The sequence below is a fragment of the Trachurus trachurus genome, assembly GCF_905171665.1.
Source record: "Trachurus trachurus genome assembly, chromosome: 7".
Lineage (NCBI taxonomy): Eukaryota > Metazoa > Chordata > Actinopteri > Carangiformes > Carangidae > Trachurus > Trachurus trachurus.
The window spans coordinates 7,792,693-7,808,926 of record NC_139901.1 but is presented as its reverse complement, the minus strand read 5'-3'; the positions used below and the strand labels follow the sequence as shown (position 1 = coordinate 7,808,926).

Sequence of the window (16,234 nt, the reverse complement as noted above, 5' to 3'; positions counted from 1 at the left end):
TATCTATTTAAAAAGTTTGAGCAACAATACTAGAGAGACTTTTGCTATGGCACATTATTGAATCAATGGCCAGCATTGTATATTCATAAGGTGTGTTTTTCCTTATCAATATAAAAACCTTTGCATATTTTGCTTGGTTCATTGTAACTGTGATGGGAATTTTTTAAATAAATTGTTTTACAAACAACAGTTGATCATTTGTTCAGCACTATGCTAGTTAGATTAATCTGCATTTTATGTATAGGAGGCTGTGGTTAAATAGAGGATAGGGTGTAAGCTGAATGCCATCCTGGGTGATCCCAAACACCCTCTACACAAGACTCTCACAGGTCAGAGGAGCAGCTGCAACAGGCTCATCACCCTGGTCTGCAGAACAGAAAGATTCAGGAAATCCTTCATTCCTGCTGCAATCAAAATGCACAATGCCTTTTGTTAGGTTATAGGCTACATGTTCACTTTTTTTAAATATAATTTCCTATATAAATTATATCATATGTATTCTGCTGGTTGATCTGAATTCTCCTCCTAGGGAGTAGGTAAAGCATTTTCTACTCTATTCTATTTCAATGTGTGTGTAATAAAAGTAGAGGGAAATTCTAACCAGTTAAATAAAAATGTTAAGACAGACTAGTCTACTACAAAAGAAAACAGGTAGGCTAAAGAAATTATAGTTCTTAATAGTTGTTGTTGTATAGCCTATTTCTAACATGTAAAACAAAATAAGGCACAATTTCATAAACAAGTTGAAAAACAAAATTTGGAAACAAAAACACTAAAACATAATCATACCCTAGGCTACTTGAAAAGGAGTGAGATGAAGCTTATTAAATCCCACCCCTTTTCCACAAATCATAAAATCAATCAATCACTTGTCCCACTTCCTTTATTGCCCTTCATTCCATTGTTAAGAAATGGAGGGGGGGAAAAAAGAAGGTGAATTAAAAAAAAGTAGGCTATTTGTTTAGTTTTTTGTGTGAACATCATCTTCCCTGTAGCCTACCTCTCAAGAAGAGTTATGTTTTTGTACTTTATTTTGAAATGTTCCATGTTTGGACATTGCTTTTATTAATTCTTTAGGCTGTTCCATAGTTTCACACCACATATAATTAATTACAGTAGGCCTAGTTATATCAGTTCAGGAGAGGTGACAAATAGGCTACCTGCTGTTCAGTAGGCTACTATTTTTATGGGTTAGGCTACTCAAACGAAAAGAACCGAAACTCAGCAGCTTCCGCAACGTCACTTATGACACGTATTCAAAATGGCGGCCGCGGCTATGGTGAGTGGAAAAGCGAACTCTTTCTGAAAAATACACATAATTGACACCGTCCTCCCGCCTGACCCCCCGACACAGTGTTATAGTTGTTGCAGAGTATTGGGTCTACTGTCGTCTGGGGATGGCGTTCAAATGGCAACTGTGTGCGGATTCACTGGAGTTAGCTGCTGTTTTAATGTGGAGGATGCTAACTGCTTGCTGTAGTTAGCTAAGTTAGCTAACGTCAACGAGCTCGGCTGTCAGTGTAACGTTAGCTGTGCCCCAGAGGATGCATTTGTGTATTTTATCCGTAATATCACACAACGCTGACGGAGTTTAAATGAACACGTACGTGGTTTTCGGGCTGTCACTTGCCGCACAGTTAAGAGAAACCAACGAGCTGAACTTTGGCTCAACGTTAGCTGGTAGCGGCTGTGTCCGGGCAGCGTCCGTGTGATGGTGCTGCCGGTTTAGCAAGTTTAAAGTATTGAAATGTATTGTCCACGGCACCGGTTCAGCCACAAAACACAACCCCAACTCAATCTGAGACGGTCTCTGATATGCAGCTGTGCTGGTACTTTGTTATAACATACTGTAAACGTCTTGTAGGTGTTAATCAGTGTTTGCTAACTTCCTACAGTGCTACATCATAACTCACAGTGCTTTTTAATTAACATGTGCTCCCCTCGGACTTCTTCCCTTTGTGCATGTTGTATTTCAGTGTGACATTGTCATAATTAAACTGTTTTAACATGGAAAAATAGAAAATGATTTAGAAAACATGTCTTTAATTGGCTAAATTATAGTACGTTCAAACAGGAAACCTCCCCAGTCCCCACTCCCCCTTTACCTTAGCACAAGTATCTTAGTATCGACCCAGCACATTGATTCTAGATCATTGATTCCATACTTGTAAAGCGGTTTAATCTGGCTTTATGTTGCATGATGTCATTTGTGTGAAGAGTAGCATTTCTGTCACAACGTTGTGTGCATGTAGTCCAGCTGATATCATGCACTAAGTTTGACATTGCAAGTATTCAGACATCAAACACCAAAGGTTAGGCCACTGCTTTGCACGGATGCTGTGTGTGAAGGGGTAAAAGAGAGCTGCAACTGGAGGGCTTTACATGCCAAACCATTTTTCTCCTGCGATGGCTATTTGTCTGGCCTTGAAGTCATCTAGTATCCAAATTATCATCCCCCAAGCTGCCTACAGCTGGTTTCTTCTGGGCACGTTGTGGAGTCTGTTTCTCTAACGCCTTCTGGCAAACACGAGCATAGATGTCATGTGAAGTTACGCTCTTTTAGCACTCTGCCATGAAGCTGCCATCGCTGAATCACCAAGGCGACAGTTGTATACTTAGTGTCCTCTCTCTCGCCTTGGGAAACGGGTTGCTGTGTCCACAGGCCATGACCTGTATGAATCTTAACAGCTTTGTCTTCACAGGAACCAGCTGTCAGCTATAGTCTTCTCTTTTCATCTAAGAAATAAAACCATACTCTTGTATATTCAGACAGTGCCATAAAAATATCCATCAGCTTCTTCCCAGGACTTGTCAAGTTTTTTTAAAGACTTAAAAGTACAATAGAATAAATTCTACTGGGTTACTGTAGGATTGACTTTGCTGGGTGTAAAAGACAGCCGTGTTTATGTTTCTGGATAAACTTGGAGAGTCACGGAGATGTTAGTTTTGGCTCAGGGAATGCGGGCATCGCATGCATTTTCATGTTACATTGTCTTCTACATAAACAGAAACAACACTTTTTCAAGTGAAATGTAACATGTTTCTGTGTATGCGGGTGTCTCATGATTAGAAAGCAGTTTGAGGTATTCGGCATGAAGGCATTTGTTGAAAGAGATAAGACACAGACTGTTAGTGTCAAGTAACTGTCCTTCTTCTCTTTGCCTTTTAAAATGGAGTGTGTGTTTGTAACACAGCCCCAGTGTTTGTATTATTTTGTTCTTTTTATGGCATGAGGGAACTTTTGTTGCGCATGCACTGACATTACTTTTTACTTGTCAGATGATGTTATGTTACCTATTAAAGACGTATCGTGTAGCTTTTGTGTCTTTGTGTGTATATGTGTGTGGTTGAAACATGCGGTGGTGTCGTTGCTACAGGAGACGTGGTGGGCCTTGCTGCTGTTGACCTGTCTGCCCATGGTCCGGCCCTTTTATGTTCCCGGAGTTGCTCCCCGGGACTTCCGTGAGGGGGAGGTAGTAGATATTAAGGTAAGTCTAACATACAATACATAAAGAGATTCAGAGAAACATTATGATATGGCTGTTCATCAGTGAATGTTATCGAAACAAACCAAAACAAAGGGTTAAATATATCAGAGATGGTTTGATCCAAACTCCTGACAGCTTATGTGGGAAAGCGCCTTAGAGGCTTACATCGTGTTATTGCCTTTGCCGGAAATGGCTAAGTTCTGCTCCTACTTTCCACACTGTGATTGGGAAGGTACCAGTATAAGTTGTTTATTAGAAAAATCCCACAACCCAAGTCCAACCAAAAAGTCATTCATATGTTGTCATTGTGAATATAGTTATGCCCAGTCAGCCAGTCAGTCAGACCGACCATTTGTTTTCCAGGCAGTGAAGCTGACCAGCTCCCGCACTCAGCTCCCTTATGAATACTACTCCCTCCCTTTCTGTAAGCCAGACTCTGTTTTCTACAAGGGAGAGAACCTGGGTAAGTGTTGTCCCCACAGACACATGGATCACCTTATTTGCCCCGCACCTATTTAGCTTTAATCATAAACATCAAAGTGTTTTTGTATATGTTTAAATACAGTAAATGACTTTTCTCTTTTTTAGGTGAGGTGTTGCGTGGGGACCGTATTGTGAATACCCTTTACGGTGTCCAGATGAACAAAGACAAGAAATGTGAGATGATGTGCAGCAAGAAAAAGCTCAACATAGAGGAGAGCAAGCTGGTGGCGGAGCGAATCCAGGAGGAGTATTATGTTCACCTGTGAGCGTCTGTTCACTTATGTGGAAATCTGTTCTCAGTTTCACCTATTGATATGTGCACGCAGCCTTTGTTTATTTTAAAATGATACTTTTTTTTTAATGACGACAAACTTCATAAGTTAAGTTATTATGTAAAACGTAAAAGGAACAAATGCAGCCAATAACATAAGTGGGGGATTCTCTCTAGGCCTTATATTAGTGGTTATCTGGAGTTTCTATATGCATGTTGTAAAAACCAAAACTAAGCAAACACCTCTCTATGTCTTTCAGTATTGCAGACAACCTGCCAGTTGCCACCAGGTTAGAGTTTTACCCCAACAGAGATGCAGGAGGCGAGGACGAGCAGCAGAAGAAGGACGTGTCGAAGGATGTCCAGTTTGAACACGGCTACAGACTTGGCTTCGTCGACAACAACAAGGTGGATATTACTTTTAAAGGGGTTGTTTTTCATATTGGATTGGATTTGATTGGATTGATGAATATGACTGAACCATAAACTTTAATTGTTGCATATTTGATATTGTTTTAATTTATCTGGATATTTTTTAGAGAAACATGTTGATGCCATGTTTTCAGGGGCTTAAAGTAAACAAATGTATTGAAAACTCTGGGGACTTTGAGATATTTCATTCACTGGTGATCAAATCATGAAAATGAAAGAAATGTCAGATGTCTTGGGTGATGTTTTCTCCCTTGAAATGAATTGTGACATTCTTTTGCTTGTCATTTTAACAATCTGTGCTCAGTGTCAAACTAAAAGTCAAATTGTACGGACTCAGTCCTGAAACATGTTGAAAATGTTGACTCTCTGTCACCAGCAGCAGGAAGCATCAGGAGTTTTTGTTTGTTTGAGGGTACTAATGTTCGCCTTGATCTTTCTCTTTTCTCCCTCACAGTTCTATCTGCACAACCACCTGTCCTTCATCCTGTACTTCCACAGGGAGAAGCTGGAAGAGGGAGAAATCCACGACTACAGGGTGGTGCGATTTGAGGTTGTACCCCAAAGTGTAAAAGTAGACGGTAGGTGTCAACATACTTAAGCAGTTTGTGTAAACGTTAGTTATAAAAAAATTATCTGCGTAGCAGGAAGACACACGAGCTATGTGTCATAACTGAGTCCTTGGGGCATTCACTATCAATCTATTTATTCTCAGACCTGAAGGCTGTAGAAAGTGCCAAGACTTGCACGTTGCCTGAGGCCAGTGGCTCCGCCCCCCAGGAGATTGACGCGAACAAGGAGAACGAGGTCCTCTTCACCTACTCTGTCGAGTGGAAGGTCAGTAACAGAATTCTCAGTTATATCAACTCCCCTGCTTTGAAACTTGTGTGTGTGCATGTGTTTTTATTGATTTTTCTCTGGTGCTCTTTGATTTCAATTATCCTTTTTGTTCATTTCGAATCAAGTCTACTAGAGCACTACAAAGTCAAAATAATAGAAAAAAGTGAGTTTACCAGGAAACCAAGTCAAGTTCAGCTAGAAAAGTGTGAAGGAACGACATCTGAGCCCCCTGTCCCCTCTGTCTGTCTGTGCAGGAGAGTGAGGTGAAGTGGGCGTCTCGATGGGACACGTACCTGACCATGAGCGACGTCCAGATCCACTGGTTCTCCATCGTCAACTCCGTGGTAGTCGTCTTCTTCCTGTCTGGTATGTCCAGTTGTTCACAAATTTCTGTTTAGTTCAACTGTCATCATGCCCAAAGGCAATAAGCCACTCTAAGTCATAAGGCCCATAGGCTTGTGAATCTGATGAAGTCTATTAAATATGTGTCGTGTCATATATTCAAAAGATATATCAGGATGTGAACTGTTGAGATTTCAGCCTTCGTATTTGACTGAAACCTGTGTTTTCTCTCTTTAGGAATTCTGAGTATGATCATTATCAGGACATTGAGGAAGGACATTGCTAACTACAACAGAGAGGATGACATTGTAAGAAAATAAAGACAGTTGCATTGTGTCAGACAGAAAGAACATTAATCATGTGTGTGACAGGATGTATAGATGGGATGTCAATACAGTCCAGGCACTTGACCATGTGTTTCCTCTCCCTAACCAGGAGGACACCATGGAGGAGTCGGGATGGAAGAACGTCCACGGTGACGTGTTCAGGCCGCCTCAGTATCCCATGATCCTCAGCTCACTGCTGGGCTCAGGGATCCAGCTCTTCTGCATGATCCTCATCGTCATCTGTGAGTGTGTTTTCTCTTCTATCATCAGTTCTGTAATGTCAGCTAACATCTCTGCTCAATCCACAAGTTTTCTTTTTCCCCTACATCTTATTTCACGTTGAGTTTAAATTAGGTCAGAGGGTTGTCGTTGTGGCGCCACGGCTGTCAACAGCTACGTTAGCTTAACGTAGCTGTAACTGCTTCCATGCTGTTAACAGGGTTCCTACTCAAGTATGGAAAAGTATGGAATTGGATTTTATACATTTCAAGGTCTGGAAAAGTATGGAAAATGGAAACTGTTGTATGGAAATATATTTATCTTAAGTGAATAAGTTATTTGGGTTAATTATCTTGTATGCACTATTGTACTTAGCTACAATCTCCTGGGAATTATTTAGTGACATAATGGCATACAAATTCAGAATAATGAAAATTTATAAATAAAATTAATTGCACCATTTATTTACATGATACACATCTAATTACTCAAATGTCACAATTTATTTGAATTTTTTTACCAGTTAGTCTGGAAATTAGGGTCTGGAATATTCACTGTGGAGTTGAGCTTAGTGAGATAATTCACTCAACCTCTCCTCTGTGTCTTTGTTTCTCACTCACTCACTCTGATGCACAAACACACTAACAATTGCCTGATTGGCTTAGAACAAGGCACACCTGTTTATTTGCATATAAAACAAGGAAGTGAGATGTGATCACCTGAAGCGAACTGACACCGTGATATCAGAGTGGTCTGGGTGTTTTGTGTCGTTCCAGTAAATGTGAGAAGTTTTCTCTAATCACTTTGATTTTAGTCAAAATGAATATAAAATAAAATATGTTATAAAAACATCTATATCACATCATTGTGAATTAACTTTAATGTTTCCTGTGTGTGTAGTTGTCGCCATGTTGGGTATGTTGTCTCCGTCCAGTAGAGGAGCCTTGATGACCACTTCTTGCTTCCTTTTCATGTTCATGGGGTAAGAACCTTGTTCATGTCTGAATTCCCCAAAAATCTAAAGATGCTTATTTTCATGTGTGTTAATTTTTTTTGAATCACTTGATGTGTTTCCTACAGTGTGTTTGGTGGCTACTTTGCTGGTAGACTGTACCGCACACTGAAGGGCCACAGGTGGAAGAAAGGAGCATTTTGCGTGAGTCAATAACATATTATAAATAATTTCACCACTCCTGAGTTTGTGTATTCACTCATTTTCTGCCCAAACCCACTGTTTGTTTTGCAAACACGGCTGTTCATTTTTTATGCATTTTAAAAATCGTGTTGCAGTAAACGACAAGGTTGAACTTGTTTTTGTTCCGTCTCCCCTCCAGACGGCAACTCTGTATCCTGCAGTGGTCTTTGGAATTTGCTTTGTCCTCAACTGTTTCATCTGGGGAGAGCACTCCTCTGGGGCGGTGAGTGTCCTGACTCTGAAACACACACCTAAACTGTATGACAGATTGGGAAATGAAAAGCTAGTAGGTTAATTACTTTGCTGTAATATTGTGATATTGATATAGGAGTTGTAATGCATCACTTGTGATTTGTCCGTCCGTCTCTTATTCATGGACAACACATCTGAAAAACCCCTTGACAGAAATTTGGCACAAACATTCAATAAAATTCAAGGATGTTCAGATGTGTGTAACTGCTTGGACAAATTTGGCTGCTCAAAAGTCATAGTGACCTGAGAAAACACTTTGGTAACACTTTATAATAAGTACACACTATTAAGCATTAGTTAAGCTTTAAATACTGAATTCATTTATAACACATGAATACTCATTAGTATGTAGTTTATAAACACAGTTAAAAATGTTTTACTCATCATTGATAAGCACTAACTGTATTTATAAACTACATGCTGCTAATGAGTATAGAATTCAGTATTTTTTAATGCTTAACTAATACTTAATTGTGTGTACTTATTATAAAGTGTTACCAACACTTTTTAACCATAACTTAAGACTTCATACAGAAATACTGACCACATTTCACAGAAACAGTTCATAATTTATTAGTGTTGCACCGATACCGATACTAGTATCGGTAGGGGGCCCGATACCGCACAAAAATGCTGGCATCGGTATCGGCGAGTACTAACAAATGACGCACCGATGCCATTTACTGATAACTAATATGAACGCAGCGCCTTGTGTCTTCTCTCACCCGACACTCACTGCTGTGTGATCACAAGAGTGTGTTGGTCAAGTCAGAGGAAAAATGTTTGGGGTGTTTTAATTGTTCCTAAATGTAAAAATGGGTTACATTGGACCCTCAACATTATTTAAAGGTTAAATAACGTGTTACTTAAACATTTTTACCCGGTAGGCAATAAAAAAGTTCTACTGGATTATAGTATTAGAAGAAAAAAAGCTCTTATATACAGTATATATTTTTTTTCAAACGGTGTGGTATCGGTACGGTATCGGTATCGGCCGATACTGCACAGCCAGGTATCGGAATCGGTATCGGGGGCCAAAAAATGGTATCGGTGCAACACTATAATTTATATAATTCTGGATAAACAGGGATTTCACAACCTCACACCCACAAGGTATTATCTCCTTACAAATAAAAAATAAATAAAAAATTCTTAAAACACACTCGCTAGTTGTTGCTACAGACTTCTGGTATGACTAATGGTTATTATTAGGCATTGCTGTGTAAATGATACTGAGTCATTTGATGGAGATTTCACAATATGTCTTTCCTTGTGTTGTTGCCATTCTGTGTTAGAAACTTGACTCAGATTAATATTTTTGAATGGCTTTAGCCTAAAATGAAACCAGGAAGTAAACACGCTGTTATTGAAACATTCACCTGTGACATGATGAAAAAGTAACAACAGTAGCACAAGCACAAAAAAGCAAGAAAACTAGTTTGACTTTGTCCTCTGCTCTCTTCTCTGACTCCACCCAGGTTCCCTTCACCACGATGCTGGCCCTGCTGTGTATGTGGTTTGGTATCTCCATGCCCTTAGTCTACCTGGGCTACTACTTTGGCTTCCGCAAACAGCCGTATGATAACCCAGTGCGCACCAACCAGATCCCTCGGCAGGTCCCAGAGCAGCGCTGGTACATGAACAAGTTTGTAGGGTGAGTGTTGAAGCTCTCGACCAATAGCCTGTGACCAGTTACCAGGACTGTTGTTGAACTTGAGGCGTGATCTCTCTGTGATTTAACAATTTATTTTCCTTCCACTAGAATCCTGATGGCTGGGATCCTGCCGTTCGGTGCCATGTTCATCGAGCTCTTCTTCATCTTCAGTGTGAGTACAGCTGCTCTGCTCTAATGTTGCCATCAGTTCAAAGATCATATTTACTCTGCAATATAAATACATACAAACTTACTTCAATATAAGTTGTGTTTTAACGGCTAAGACATAAACCTAAGTATGTGTGTGTCACCACCTACAGGCCATCTGGGAGAATCAGTTCTATTACCTCTTCGGCTTCCTGTTTCTGGTGTTTATCATCTTGGTGGTCTCCTGCTCTCAGATCAGCATCGTCATGGTTTATTTCCAGCTCTGTGCAGAGGTAAGCTCACTGAGGCTCAGCGGTGTTAACCAACAGTTTGCGTTACAAACATTAACCTGCCTGAACCTCACCTGCATCCTCCATAAACACACCCTTGCACTGTGTTGCGTCTGTCTCTCCTCACAATCAGGACTACCGGTGGTGGTGGAGGACTTTCCTGGTTTCAGGAGGCTCAGCGTTCTACGTCCTCATTTATGCTGTCTTCTACTTTGTCAACAAGGTAAAAGCCACTTTTGATTGTTCAGCAGCTTCAGACATCAGTGTCTTAATAGGACTTGGATGGTGAAGTAATTTGTTAATATTATGAGTATGTCATTAGTGCTTTTTTTTGGATAGGCCTACATTTAAATTGCTACTGTATTTAAGTATCAAAAATGATCTCAATTAGATTCACATCTCTTTTCTTATGTTCCTTCATGGGGCATCACCTCTGATAGGCAAAACCACCGCTAACCCACTGTGGACTCGGTAAAACGGTGATTATCAGTGAGCAGAAAAATGAGCCTAACAGGAGGAGTAATTCCACTTCAGCTCAACATCGAGGCTGAAAAAACAGAGGGAAAAATAAACAGAGAGCAGAGGAAACAGAGACAAGAATAAAGCTGTAACACACACAAGCATAGTAGAGCTCTTTGACAGCTCACTGAAGCTTGTAATGTTAAATTTTCTCAGGAAAAGGGCAGACAGAGGGAGCTAACAGTCAAAAAATATTGGGCTCCATTGTTTCAATTTTTGATTGTTCTTTAAATCCAGCTAGGTGTGTCACAATTTTACATAACTGCCCACATCACAATTATTTGAGCTGACCGCATTTATCTGGCATTCATGTTAAAATCGTTTCCATTCATCTGTATAAAAACAGCTGGATGAAACCAACAGAAATATCATATTTCCATCACAATTTCCTCATCGTCTTTTCACCATTTGAGGTTTGATTGGTGCTCCTATAAAGAGATCATCATGTTGTGTTCCCTTCTTCTGCCGTGGTTTAATGTTTTCAAGGCAAATGCAGAGACTACTTGCTGAAAAACAAGCATCAGCGGTTTTGCATGAATTTACCTTGAAAACAACTCCGTCTCGTAACATTCCGTTATTATCTCATAGCGTGGTGAATGTGCAGGTCACAACTTGTCCACGAGAGCGTTTTGGAGTTGTTGGATTGTGTATTTGATGAGTTTGATGAGGTAAACCAAGAAATCCCATTAGCCTCCGTAGCGTAGCTCTGAGCAGCTCACGGCTCTGCTCCGCCGTTCTAAAAATAGCTTGCACCGACAATCAAAGGTAACGAACCTACTCCTAAAACTATAGGGATTATGGCAATGGGCCAATTTGCCAAAATGTTGAACTATCCCTTTCCTATCCTCATAAGGTGTATGTGTATTATTAAACTATGTTTAGGCGTATACTGTTAGTGGCATGAAATTATCAGAAAAAGTCAATTAAATCGTTAATTGCAGTTATTTGTATGGCAATTAATCATCAACTAAAATGTCAGGATTGTGACAGCCCTAGATCCAGCTGTTTCAAATCCACCAACCGTGTTTCTCCCTCCCCAGCTGGACATCGTGGAGTTCATCCCCTCCCTCTTGTACTTCGGCTACACGACCCTGATGGTGCTGTCGTTCTGGCTGCTAACGGGCACAATCGGCTTCTACGCCGCCTACATGTTCATCAGGAAAATCTACGCTGCAGTCAAGATCGACTGATTGATCGACCATCGCTGCTGATTTTTGGGGGTGTTTTTTTTGTTCGTTTGTTTGTTTGTTTTTTCGTCACATTTTGTTTTTTTATATATATTTTTTATTCTTCATGTCCAACAAGCACTGACTTGTGTGTAGAGGGAACGAGAGGGGTGTTTTTACGGCGCAACAGCCCCACCCACTGGCTTCGTGGGGGAAGAACAGCAAGGTGGCAGAGCTAAACCAGCTGTTTCTCTCTCTTTCTCTCTCTCTCTCCCCCTCGCTTCTTTCCCCTCCTCTCTCTAGGACAGAGACTCAGAGGGAATTCCCCGCTGATGGGACAGTTAATGTCTTCTGCTGTTTCACCTTGCACACAACACAGTGGGCCAAAGCTTGTCAAACTATGGTTTCTGCACATGTTTGTTTTGTCTTCTCATTTTGTGTTACGAATCTAATTTATCCAAGTTTTTACTTTTTTGTCATCCCAGGATTCATCTCTGTCTAAATTTCTTCCAATCACCTCCTGGGAGGCGTTTGTTCATCTAATTTTCTTACATAAATCTGTCTTTAGTTTGTTTTCCATTGTCTCTGTTTTCAAATGTGACTTTGGTTTCTTGTCAGAGACTTTACAGATCAGGGAAGGATTGGAGCGTCGAACTGTGGTTATGGTGTTAACTTTGTCGTGTTGAACTGATACGGATGGAAATTATGATGGGAGGTTCTGCATTGTAACACAAGAAAGGATAAATTAAATGTTCTATTATTTTTTACTTCAGTTTCCATGTCCTGGTGTGACCATGTTAACCACAACTGTAATCAAAATATTAGCTTCTCCTTCCAAAACAATGGGTCTTTTATTAATGTCAAAATGTTGGTACATTTGTTCTACATGACACAGAACAGCTCTGAATGGGACTGTGAACCCGATGCCCTGAAGCAGTAGGACTGTTGAGTGAAGCCGCTGGAGAAAAGGAAACGCTACATTCAACACAGAAACGAGGACGAGGAGGAGGAGGAACCTTTTCGATTTGAAAGTCTGTGACACAAGTATGCGTTTGAAGCTTTTCCAGTGGTAACTTATATAAGAAGAAGTACACATGTACCATGCCGTCAGTGTAGCCTTAGCAGCGCTGGATGCCTGCTGACCTATGCAGTAATGGAAACAAGTGCAAAGTTGCTGTTTTTTTGAAGGTTATTTCAAAGGACCATTTCTGTTGTGAAATATCAACTAGTTCCTTGCGCAGTCTGAATCTGATGTATGATACAGTTTGTGTACAATGCGTTAAAAAAAAAAGAAGATTTTTTTTTTAAAGCCAGCAAGACCAGCTCTGTGTGTTTCTACCAGCAGTGGTAGACATCAGTCTTACAGTGCTCAAGCGTGAGGGGAAGAGCATTGAAATGTAAACCACAGTGTTTGTGTTGGTACAGGTGTACGGTCGATGCTTTTGTGTAGACTGATGCCTATGCCCTTGCATTACAACTCATGTAATTGTTTTTGTTTTGTTTTTTCCTGTTCATCTTTGTAGATGCAAAAATGAAGTTTCACTTTGAGGGTATTTTTTAGCTAAAAGACTCCAAAATGGGACTCGTGGAGCGACTCAAGCGAGGAACTTCCTTTTGAAAACCAATGTCTCACTGTAGCTAAATTCCACCACAGTCACTACGGTAGAGAAATATTTTGTGAAATGGCGCTAGTTCACTGTCTTGTCAAGAGTCAGATGAGATGACTGGTCTTTCTAAGCTTGTGTTTGATATGAAACTACCATCAGTAGTCAGTTAGCTTAGCCCTAAAGACTGGAAATGGATGAAAACAACTGACCGCAGCGTCCATGGGTCAAAATATCCACCTACTAGCACCTTTAAAACTCACTAATTATCACGGTATCTCATTTGATTAAGCTCACCATATACCACCATGTCTTGACTGATGTGTTTGGACTAGTTAGACAGATGTTAAGGCGCTACTAGTCACATTTTTTATGACACTGTGTATGGGGCTAGGCTAGCTCCTTCTCCTATTTTCAGTCTTTATGTCAAGCTATGTGCTAGCTCGATATTTAGCATTCAGTCATAAGAACTGTGTCCGTCTTCGTCTGGCCTTTGGCAAGAACACAAATAAGTGCATTTCTGAGAATGTCTTTAATCCTATTGAGATAATACAGGCAAATTCTACTGTGTCTCTGCTGCTACTGTAGGTAATGGTGGTTGTTACTGATTGAAGATTGAAAGACCTGAAAAATACACATTTATATCAAAAAATTGCAAAGCTCCTTAATAAAAACATATTTAAATGGAAGGGTGACCAAGATCAACAACATTTATTGGAGGTGTATTTATCGCAGTCGTTGTGGTTACCATGAAACTGATGCTAGTAAATAATTAAAGTGCTTCTCTCTTCTTCTTTTTTTTAACCAACGGTAGCAGAAGGCTTTTTTAAAATTTTTATTTGATGTGATTTGTCAGTGCATGGCTGGACAGGTGGGGAAGGGACAGGTGCCTCGATCAACCCTGATTCTCCAGGGGCAAAAAACAAATGAATGAACGACTTGCCCCCCTGTGCCCCCCCTCCCCCCACCCCTGCTATGGGACACGACTTGCTCAGCAGAGCATCAGAGGCAGCCTCAGTCCAAACGAGTGTACTCCTGTAGTAATCGTTACATCATTTCATTTATTTCCATTCCAACTCACTGCACCACCCTCTGCCCTCGGTATTATGTCGAAGAGTTACTGAGCTCTGACACTCGGCTGCTGTCTCACATAGAGACAGAGACACTCCTCTCCTGCTGTCGACGTGCACACGCCAGGGAGAGATTTTTTACAGATGGACTTTTAATTGGCCCGAGTCATGCATGTGTATGTATGATGGAGGGGTTTACAATGTAAATAAAAGAAAACAGCTTTGTATTTGTTGCGTTTCGCTGTTTGTGGCGCTCTCTATGATTCCCGTCATCGTTTTAGCCAGAAGCATGACGCTCATGATGACTTTCAAAGGAACTTGTTTCTGTTTTATTTTCCTCTCTTTGGTTTCTTTTACAGAATGTCCAATTACAAAAATGTACAATGACAAAACAATAAAGTGATGATAAGTTGAATATGAGAATCAACCTCCATTGTGGTTTCTGAAATACTCTTCAGGGTGCTTCAATTATTACACACATGCACGTCAGTCTCGGACCTAAATTTTGCTCATGCTACAGTATAAACAAGTCTATTTCATTATTTGACATATGCAGAGCTTTTTCTTCTTTTTTTAATGAGAGACAACATCTTAATTTGGTCCAACCTGAAATATCTCAACAACTATTGGATGAGCTGACATTGTTGAAATTTCAGAATGTACCTAAAATGCACTATACTAACTTAATTTGACTCTCTAAACTTTTGAATGCACATGTCCAACTGTTCAATGTTTCAGTTCACATAACATGCTGTTCTCTAACAAGGTGATTAACTATACACATCACAACAAGTGTCTGATCCATGAATCGACCACGAAATGTTCTGGTTCAATGACAGTTTGTATTGACTCAATATACCACTCTGCTCTCAGATTTATCAGCGAGTCCAGTTATTCCACCCATCACTGCACACTACAGTGTGTGCTCTCATGTGAATGCTGTTTTGATGTGTATGATTGTGTTTTATGCGACTGTTATTTGACTGCTGTTTGGATTTGATGTGTTCTCGAGGTCACTGGAGACGAGGGTTTACCCTCAGCGGCCCTCGAGATCTAAGGTTAAAGAAAGAGAGAAAAGAAACAGTTGTCTTCATCGTGCTGTTCACATTCTGACATCATGACGCATCACAAGACCACACCTAACAATCCATCAGCAGCACCTGGACATGTCTTTCAGATGATGGGATGTTGTCAGAGAGACAGAGAAGTGGACGTCCTTTGGTTACATGATAACTTATTGACAAAAAATTACCATTCCATAGTTCTACTTAAATGCCATGATACTTTCATGATATTATGTCACTGTGGCATGGTCTTTTTGCATTTTCCATATTAAGTAGATACTGTATTGTATATTGTATATCAAGCTAGCACATAAAAGGAGCGCCAAAAAATCTCGGCGTAAATTCATAGTTGAGTAAAGATGCTAGTTGAGCAGAAATCTCAAGATCTGCTGACTGACATTTCAGTTAAAGTGTCTGATGAAACTTCTCCAACTTTGTGGACATGCAGTACGACACTGAAGCGCTCCTCAAAATGAGATGTCCGTCTGCGTGTGTGTGTGTTGAGGTGTTAATTCCTGGTTTGTCCATCTGTGTTTCTGAAATGTTCAGCGTAAGAAAAGCCATGATCAGATTACAACGTCTGTGTTGTGGTGTTTCGGTCCTTTCAAATCCTTTTTTACGAGCACTCCAGGTTCCTCCTGAGAAAATTCTACTAAACCATAAGAGTTTCTATTCTTGAGTTATGGCACAGTTGGCATCCCATAAGTGTATATGTGAGAGTCAGCTCAGTTGATGTAAGTATAGGTTTTGCTCCATAGTACTATAATTAGGGTAGTCTTGACACTCAGCTATGCATGCAGGCTTACTGGTGCAGCTCTGAGACATAATCCAGACCCTGGTTCAACATGAGGGTTAGACACATTGTGGGACACAAG

General features: G+C 40.3%; 1 protein-coding gene across 1 annotated transcript; it reads left to right on the top strand.

The window, feature by feature from the left end:
- Positions 1 to 1,263: 1,263 nt before the first annotated feature.
- On the top strand, positions 1,264 to 14,710 carry tm9sf4 (transmembrane 9 superfamily protein member 4). The gene is made up of 18 exons (XM_083976197.1): positions 1,264 to 1,279; positions 3,378 to 3,488; positions 3,852 to 3,951; positions 4,077 to 4,233; positions 4,503 to 4,650; positions 5,129 to 5,252; positions 5,387 to 5,508; positions 5,766 to 5,877; positions 6,091 to 6,161; positions 6,289 to 6,421; positions 7,299 to 7,380; positions 7,479 to 7,554; positions 7,733 to 7,816; positions 9,324 to 9,499; positions 9,608 to 9,671; positions 9,820 to 9,939; positions 10,070 to 10,159; positions 11,496 to 14,710. Exons 1-18 carry the CDS (start codon positions 1,277 to 1,279, stop codon positions 11,643 to 11,645), a joined length of 1,923 nt encoding a protein of 640 aa, XP_083832323.1. The 5' UTR covers positions 1,264 to 1,276; the 3' UTR covers positions 11,646 to 14,710.
- The last annotated feature ends 1,524 nt before the right edge of the window (positions 14,711 to 16,234 follow it).

Excerpts from the sequence above, each read along its gene's own strand:
- tm9sf4 (XM_083976197.1), top strand. Across the intron at positions 5,253-5,386 it reads CCAAAGTGTAAAAGTAGACG|ACCTGAAGGCTGTAGAAAGT; the intron begins GTAGGTGTCAAC and ends ATTTATTCTCAG. Across the intron at positions 9,500-9,607 it reads TACATGAACAAGTTTGTAGG|AATCCTGATGGCTGGGATCC; the intron begins GTGAGTGTTGAA and ends TCCTTCCACTAG.